General features: G+C 48.2%; 5 protein-coding genes across 5 annotated transcripts; all 5 read left to right on the top strand.

Moving 5' to 3' along the window:
- Window positions 1-281: 281 nt before the first annotated feature.
- On the top strand, window positions 282-2729 carry PHACADRAFT_193058 (uncharacterized protein; the record flags this gene model as incomplete). Its single annotated transcript, XM_007393196.1, has 2 exons — window positions 282-549; window positions 2347-2729. The coding sequence occupies 2 exons, from the start codon at window positions 282-284 to the stop codon at window positions 2727-2729; spliced, it is 651 nt and encodes a 216-aa protein (XP_007393258.1).
- A 110-nt stretch (window positions 2730-2839) lies between these two features.
- On the top strand, window positions 2840-3535 carry PHACADRAFT_26487 (uncharacterized protein; the record flags this gene model as incomplete). Its single annotated transcript, XM_007392654.1, has 1 exon — window positions 2840-3535. One exon carries the CDS (start codon window positions 2840-2842, stop codon window positions 3533-3535), a length of 696 nt encoding a protein of 231 aa, XP_007392716.1.
- Window positions 3536-4241: 706 nt separating this feature from the next.
- PHACADRAFT_90241 (uncharacterized protein) lies at window positions 4242-4718 on the top strand (the record flags this gene model as incomplete). The annotated part of the gene is made up of 1 exon (XM_007393195.1): window positions 4242-4718. A coding segment is annotated over one exon (477 nt), but the record flags the coding sequence as incomplete, so codon positions are not given.
- A 384-nt stretch (window positions 4719-5102) lies between these two features.
- PHACADRAFT_89854 (uncharacterized protein) lies at window positions 5103-5498 on the top strand (the record flags this gene model as incomplete). Its single annotated transcript, XM_007393194.1, has 1 exon — window positions 5103-5498. The coding sequence occupies one exon, from the start codon at window positions 5103-5105 to the stop codon at window positions 5496-5498; it is 396 nt and encodes a 131-aa protein (XP_007393256.1).
- A 381-nt stretch (window positions 5499-5879) lies between these two features.
- PHACADRAFT_89262 (uncharacterized protein) lies at window positions 5880-6434 on the top strand (the record flags this gene model as incomplete). Its single annotated transcript, XM_007393193.1, has 1 exon — window positions 5880-6434. A coding segment is annotated over one exon (555 nt), but the record flags the coding sequence as incomplete, so codon positions are not given.
- Between the last annotated feature and the right edge of the window lie 1773 nt (window positions 6435-8207).

Genomic DNA, 8207 nt, shown 5'->3' with positions numbered 1-8207 from the left:
TAACCGCTCCATACACGCAAACACTCCGGCGTGATGCACTGCACGCTCTGCCGCACGACCTGTAGCACAACCCAGCCAGCCACACCTCCAACATCCAGAGAACAAAGAGATGGGCAGCGCAGGCAGTAAGAACAAAGATCACCCACACAGCGCAGCATCCTTCAACGAGATGTACCAAGACGACGACGACGAGATAGTTCTCAATGCTCCCACCAACCTCATGCCCATCCCCACATTCGGCCTCCCACCAGTATACTTCTGTGTTACACCACTGCCAGTTAATGTCACAATTCATCAACTGGGAAGTCCTCACTGGCCATGTCGTGTTTGCCGTCCACTTTCACGCCACCCTTTGGACAGACCAAGGCCAGATAGTCTTCATTTTTGAGAAGACCCTCCATAAACTCGGCTTCACACACGCACGAGTAGCGGCCCTGAGATCCAAAGGCCACCGCCACTCCGACGGCCTCTTCCTCTACGAGATCTATGACCTATCACTGAAAGAGCACGATAGCCTCATCGAGAGGTTCTGCTGGTCCACGTCCCCCTGTACGTTCTTTTGCTGGCCCACGACGCCTCTACCACTTCCAACACACATCGGACAGTTCCCTGGCTTCAACACCTACGAGACGGGAGCCATCTGTGGCGTCTTTATATCGGACTTCTCCCGTGGCACCTTGGCACAGCTCCTTGCCTACCTTCTCACGTCGCATCCCTAGTTCGCAGATAAAATGCGCGAACAGGCTATGGCACACCTGCTCATGTCCATCCAAGTAACTGTGATCAAAATGACTGATCTCGGTGGTTAAACCTCCTGGCCACTCGCAAACCTGTATATTGATCCACTAACGCTAGACCCGCGCCGATGGCGCCAGTTCCGCAACACAGTCACGTAGCACGTGTTTGCTCACAACTTCTTCGGCACTGGCCACATCTGCCCGAATGCAAACCCATGCCCAGGATGCCTCGAAGCTGATCACCTACTCGGCCTGTGCCAATATCCTCTGCTTGATGGCTAGCAGAGCCCGCCACCAACCACAATCAATCTCAAAGAAGACTAGCTTATTCCGGCACACCTGCTACACACGAATGACACCGACAACCCTCAGCAGGTACCTCAAATGCGCGGAGACCGCAACCATAGCCGTAGCCACGGTCGCAGACAGAGCCAGAGCGCAAGTTACTGCTGAAGCCCGTACCACAGTTGACAATAGCACCATGTACATACTCTACCTAGATGCCTGAGTATACTACACATTCCTGCTCACCTTGTCCCAAATGTGATCGCCCAGCTAGCTCCCAGGAGCACCCAGTTGGCCACCCAACCCAAACTGATGACTGGTTCCTTATGCTGGTCTGAACACTCTCGAAAGTGTCTGGGTCCCCTAACATAAAGGCAGTGGCCCAGTTCCCCAAGGTCGGCAGCTGTACCAGGCCCTCATGCTGCTGTCCGCCCTCTCTGGCCCACATTTACTGACCGTTCGCAGGACAGGAAAGCCAGAGAGGCCGCCTCCTCTATTTTTGCACCCAATACTTGATGCTTCGGCGTCCAGCTGCCTTTTTAAGTGGGCTAGTTGTGCAGTGTCAAAACTGCTAACTGCAACAGCTGTGTCTCTACAGTGCCTGTGCACTCTGAGGTGCAGTACGCACAGATTGCCCATCCCCCAAGCAAAACTGATTATACTGAGGTAAAAAATGCAATGTCTCCAGTTCGAGCTCCCTGTAAGGCTCAAATAAGGCTACTCCTCAGCGTGCCCATTAAGGGAGTGGGCCTGCCTGTCGACTTGCTCCCTGGGTATGCTGAGATAGGCGACAGGCCAGTCGAAGGGCCCCTGCCCTCACCGGCTGCCAACACCCAAAGTGCTGCCAGTCAGCTGTCCCTGGCTCTGTTAAACGAGCCGTCAGATGGCCACAACAAACCGGCACCACCACCAGTGCTGCACCACCTGCACACTCCCCCCGTACCATCCACAACAATGGCTACCTTGCCTATAACCCCACCTCACATGCCACTTATGCCACGCCCGCGACACCGCAAAACCAGGGGCAATCTACATGTTGCCTCCCTCAATATAAGAGGCCGAGGCACCAGCACAAGTGCACACGCTGCATCCAAATAGGCAGACGTCAACTGCATCATAAGAACACACAAGATAGCCATTCTAGGACTCCAAGAGACACATCTAACAGACGAACTCCTGGTCCGTATCTCTGAACAGTACAGTCACTGATTCACTGTCTTCCACTCCCCCAACCCACTAACACAAAATGCATGCAGAGTAGCTTTTGCAGTCAACATAGGACTCTTAAGCACAACCGGCGCTCAAATCCGTATTCTAATACCAGGCCGCGCCCTGCTCCTTAGCATTCTCTGGCAGAGCGACCGCACAATACACCTACTAAACGTATACGCTTCAAACGACCCTTCAGACAACCAGTGTTTCTGGACCCAGCTCTCTGACATCTGGAAGCTGAACAAACCCCCGATCCCGAAAGCAAACATCATGCTAGATGACTTTAACCTGATCGAGGATGAACTTGATCGCTTCCCACCACACGCAGACCATGCCAAAGCTGTCACTGAACTCAATGCTCTCAAAACTTGCCTCAACCTCTATGACAGCTGGTGCGCCACATACCCAGACACCCGTGACTTCTCCTTCTACCAAGGCAGCACAGGCAGCCAATCCCGCATTGGCCGCATCTATACATCACGCAACCTGCTCTAAACTGCATCCCATGGGCCATCACACAAACAGGCTTCCTAACCAACCACAGCATGGTATCCACCCGGCTAGTCAACCGACAAGCCCCTTTCATTGGACCAGGCCGCTAGTCAATGCCGCTCTTCCTCATGCATGATGAAGAAATCACCCCCTACATACAACAACAGGGCAAAGACCTCCTTACCCAGTTAGACCTCGCCCACACCCAACGCACTCTGGAACTTAACCCGCAGACACTCTGGGCATTTTTAAAAAAGGAAGTTGTATCAAAAATCCGCAAACAAGCCCGTACAGCCATCTCCAAAATGGAGGCCAAAACCAGAAACCTACGCATCCAGCAAAACACAATCCTGGCACAACCAGACATCAAAACAAACCCTGACAGCCAACATGAGACCAGCCTGCTACTAAATTACATTAGCGACCTCAAACGCCAAAGAAACGACTGCAACCACAAAATATCCTCAGCCCAATACAGAATAATGGGTGAAACTGTAAGTTGCTACTGGTCTTCAGTTGCACACAAACTGAAACCATGCAACATAATATACTCCCTAGAATGCCTGAACAACCCACACCAGAAAACCCACTCTGACCACATGGCAGAACTTGCTCGTGACTACCACGATAAGGTACAAACAGACTCTGAAGAACTTAGCTTTGCCTCACTCACTCTAGCCACCTGCACAGCCACACAAGCCGTCGACCATCGCCTATCTAATGACACATCCGAACTCCTATCTGACCTTTTAACATACCAAGACATAGCATCAGCTCTCAACAGCCTCTGGCAAAGCACCAGACCTTGACGGAATACCCTACAAATTCTGAAAACACCTTGCACGCCAATACGCCCTCACACTGAACAATGGAGACAATGCTGCCTTTGACATCATCAAGGCCTTCCAACTCGTCTGCAATGACATCAAACTCTTTGAAGTTGATATGAAAACAGACTTCGCCGAAGGATGGCTCTGTCCAACCTACAAAAAGAACAACTGCGAGCTTATCAGCAATTACTGCCCAATCACAGTCTTCAACTCTGACTACAAAATGTTCACTAAATCGCTTGCCAATAAACTACTGACCGTAGTATTTGAGGTAATCCATGAAAACCAAGCAGGCTTCATGTTCAATAGACAAATTTTTGATCAAGTCCGCCTTGCCCAAGCCATGATTGACTACGCTGAAGTGACCAAGTCCAATGGCGCAATCCTTGCCCTGGACCACGAAAAAGCCTATGATTGGATACAACACACCTACCTGTGGTGCACCCTGAAACAATTCAACCTGCCACCACAATTAATTAGCACGGTAAAATCCCTCTACTCACATGCATACACCTCAATAATCATCAACGGGGAATGCAGCACTCCATTTCAAGTCATTCAGGGTGTGAGACAAAGCGATCCCCTCTCCTGCCTGCTCTTCAACCTGGCAATTGAACCTCTCGCATGCATGCTATGCCAGAGCAACCTGTCCGGCTTCTAGATCCCATCGGCTCCTAACTGCCTCCTCGTAACATTCTTCGCAGATGACACGACCGTGTACCTGTCAGAACATGACAGCTTCTTGGACCTCTCCACAATACTATCCACTTGGTGCATCGTCTCAGGGGCTCGATTCAATGTCACCAAAACTGAAGTTATTCCCATCGGCTTGCCCTCTTACCGCACATCTATAACCACAATGCGCTCCCTCCAACCTAAACGCTCCTCCTATATGCCAGTGAAAATCCCTGCGAACACCCACATAGCAGCCGACAATAAGGCAGTTCGCCTTTTTGGTGCCCACATTGGAAACTGCATAACACCCTTCATAGTCTGGGGCCCCCGCATCGATAAAATCAGAGAAGGACTCCATTGCTGGAGCCGCTGCAAACCCACTCTCGATGGAAAATGTCTCATTGTATACATGATCGTGGGTGGCATGAGCCAGTATCACACACGTGTCATGGGCATGTTGGCCCACATTGAAAAAACTCTCACTTGAATCATACGAGACTTTATTTGGGATAACTCGACAGTCCCACCAATCTCCTACAATATCTTATGCCTTCTGATCGAAGAAGGAGATATCAAACTTCTTAATCTACACCTACGCAACTAAGCAATCAACTTACTCTGGCTTCGATCCTACCTAGACTTCTCGCCGCACCGCCCAATGTGAACATACATAGCAGCATATCTATACAGCAGCCACATCCTCCAAAGCTTCATGCACATTGCCCCCAAAGCACGCATCAATCACTTCCTTCAACACTGAGGAGTCAGCAAACGTACCCGAGCAACCGACGCACACCAGCAACAACAAAACAACCCACAGGCCAACATTCTACCCAGAACCGCGCGCCCACTTCCAGAATATCTAGCAGCCATGATCAAAGTGGCGAACTACACATTCACCAAACTATCAGCTGCCAAGCTTGACAAACACACCAAAGGCTGCATGCCTATCTGGTACCACCTGGGTAGCTCACTGCCACTCTCACGTCTTCAATCCTTGCCACAAACATCCTGCCTCTGGTCAATACACAGAGTCTACGCAGTGTCAGATGCACTTCGCATCACAGTCCGCCTCAACGCACAGCTCCCACAATGCCACCTACACCGCAAAAACTGTGGATGCAACCCATGTCGCCTGAACCATGAGGCCAGCTGCTGCTCTTCCAACAAATGCTGCATGCTGGCCAACGAGCTCATTGCAAACCTGCGCCTACGATGGCACCCCAGCCATCTTCTACCAGTGGATAACCTCACTGTTACTGACTGAAGACAAGCCCGTAATAAGGCCACTACCCTTGGCGGAGAAGCAAGCCGCCTCACCTTTGACCCCTCCCTGACCATCAACGATGACCTATCAGCAGTGGTACGCACCTTCTGCCCCGCTGATCCAGATCCAATCTAACCTGCGTACCACCCCTCTCTAGGACAAACAGCCCACATAGCCACAGCAATCACCATCTTCACCGACGGCTCATGCCTGCACAACGGCATGGCCTCAGCAAGGGCTGGTTGCGGAATATACCTGGCACCCAACGATGCCCGCAACCGTGGCATATGAGTTCTCGGCCCAATACAAACCAACTAAGCAGGTGAGATATTCACTGTGCTAATAGCATGCTCTACGATAGACACAGCCACACCACTACACATTGTCTCGGACTCAAAATACACGATCGCCGCCTCCACCCAGCACTGCAGCCACTGGGAGGATATCGGCTGGATAGAAGTCGCTAACGCCCATCTAATACGCTCCGCCCTATATCGTCTCCGAGCCCGCTCAACCCCGACTACCTTTGCATGGGTCAAAGGACACTCCGGCAACACAGGCAATGAGAGCGCCGACATGGAGGCAGCATGTGGGGCCCTCTTTGATGGCACCGACAAAACACTACTCCGCATCAATCTCACATTCGACGTACAGAGAGCTAAACTACACTCTCTCACCCAGTCTCTCTCATATCACAGCCTCCGCAACTTTTGTGGACATACAATCCGCCCCACCACCCTTACATGCCTCTCTGACATACAGCTAGTCATAGACGACCGCACAGGCCTTCTACCAACCACTGCATCTATCTGGAAAAGTCTACATCCATGCGACCATGACATCGAACACAAATCACGAGACTTCCTCTACAAAGGGCTCCATAACGCCCTACGCATCAGATCATTCTGGACGAATATCCCCCGCTATATTGACTGAGTGACCTGCCCCATATGCGACCAACTCGAGGACCTTGAACACATACTCACCCAATGCTCCGCTCCAGGCCAAGCATACATCTGGGGTCTAGCTAAGAACCTCTGACAATCAGCCCGCCCAGACTAGTTCGAGCCCACAACTAATCTTATCCTAGACTGTGGCATCATAACTCTACGCTCTGCCAACAATACCATAAACACAGGAGCATCCCGCCTCTACCGCATCCTCCTATCAGAGTTTGCATACCTCATCTGGAAACTACGCTGTGAGCGACTAATCGAACACAACAATACTAAAATATTTACAGAACTCGAACTCCGGAACCGCTGAAGCTCCATGATCCAGCGTCGCTACGACCTTGATGAAGCCATGACAAACGCCAGATTTAGCAAAAAGGCCGCAAAAGAGAAAACAGTTGCCCAAACCTGGAACTCGATCGCCCAGGAACGGTCACACCAAGCAGATAAATGGACCATGAACAGCGGGGTTTTAGTGAGTAGCGGGCCACCTAATTGTCCACCTCCCCGAGTGGAAGTGGACAGTCGGACTGGAAAATCTTAGGCATGTATATGGCCGCTAGGTACTGAGTCCCACACTACGTGCGTAAGAGCATCTCCTCGCGGTGGACACCAGGTGTTCCCACCCTCAATCATGCTGGCGGTGCAGGACCTGAGCTCTCTCAGCTGCCGCCCACCATACAGCTCCTTCAAAAAAAAAAAGTTAATTACTGCGATATAGTACTAATCAACATTAATTAACTGAGCCTTTTATGATGCTTGCTTTTCTGATAGCAAATTAAAACTAATGTGATAATTTATTTATGAACTGTTTATTAGCTGTTCATTAGCTATTTATTAAATATTCACCAACTGTTATTTTAGTGTTCATAGTATTAAAACTAATGTAGCAAGCTCAAATTTAATTCTATGTAGATTCCTCATGCTATACAACATATTAACAGCTTCATACAAGTTGAATATTCAAAAAAAATTACTCTATTGAAAATTGAACCCCAGTCTCACTACTTTCAAACTGCCTGCTGGAATATACACACTTTAACCACTGAGCCATTTGACTCACACAAACTTTGCACTTCAATGTTTTTATATACACTCAGTCAAGAACTTCCAAATAATTTCAAAGTGCAAACTACAAGTTTTACACTTATTCTCACTTCTATATGTAAATGTGACTGTTGATCTCTTATATAATGTTGAATATACAATATTTGATATAACTGCCATTTGCTGCTAGAACAACTATTATTATATATAGTGGCTACTTGCAATGAATTACTGACTATAGTTTCAGCTACTGAATCTGCTGTTTGAAATAAAATGTTGTTAGCATGCATATAGTAACAAATCTAGCATAGAATTATTGTAATACTCTATACTACAAAGATAGTTATATATAGCTTATTAGCTAATACTTGACAAAAACTGTCTGCTGTTTTCAAAATAAAATATAGGCACCAGCAATAATGAAAACTATATATATATTGCTTCATAGCTAATATAGAATTTTATCACTTTTATTTTTAAAATGTACTACTGCAGACTATAATAATTAGCAGTTTGAAGCATAAGATTAAAATTTAAAAAGACTGTTTGAATGACAAATTTGTACGTAAAGTTGCTAAATATATTCAAGCACTTACTTAACGCATAAATATTATTTAAACAGATTCTTTTAACCACAATTATATTGTCAAATATAGTTTAATAAAATAATGCAAACACTGAGTGCTAAAAGAAATACAGTGAAAATATT

This window comes from Phanerochaete carnosa (assembly GCF_000300595.1).
Source record: "Phanerochaete carnosa HHB-10118-sp unplaced genomic scaffold PHACAscaffold_3, whole genome shotgun sequence".
Classification (NCBI taxonomy): Eukaryota; Fungi; Basidiomycota; class Agaricomycetes; order Polyporales; family Phanerochaetaceae; genus Phanerochaete; species Phanerochaete carnosa.
The sequence above is the reverse complement of the archived record's forward strand: the minus strand, read 5'-3'. Positions and strand labels throughout refer to the sequence as shown.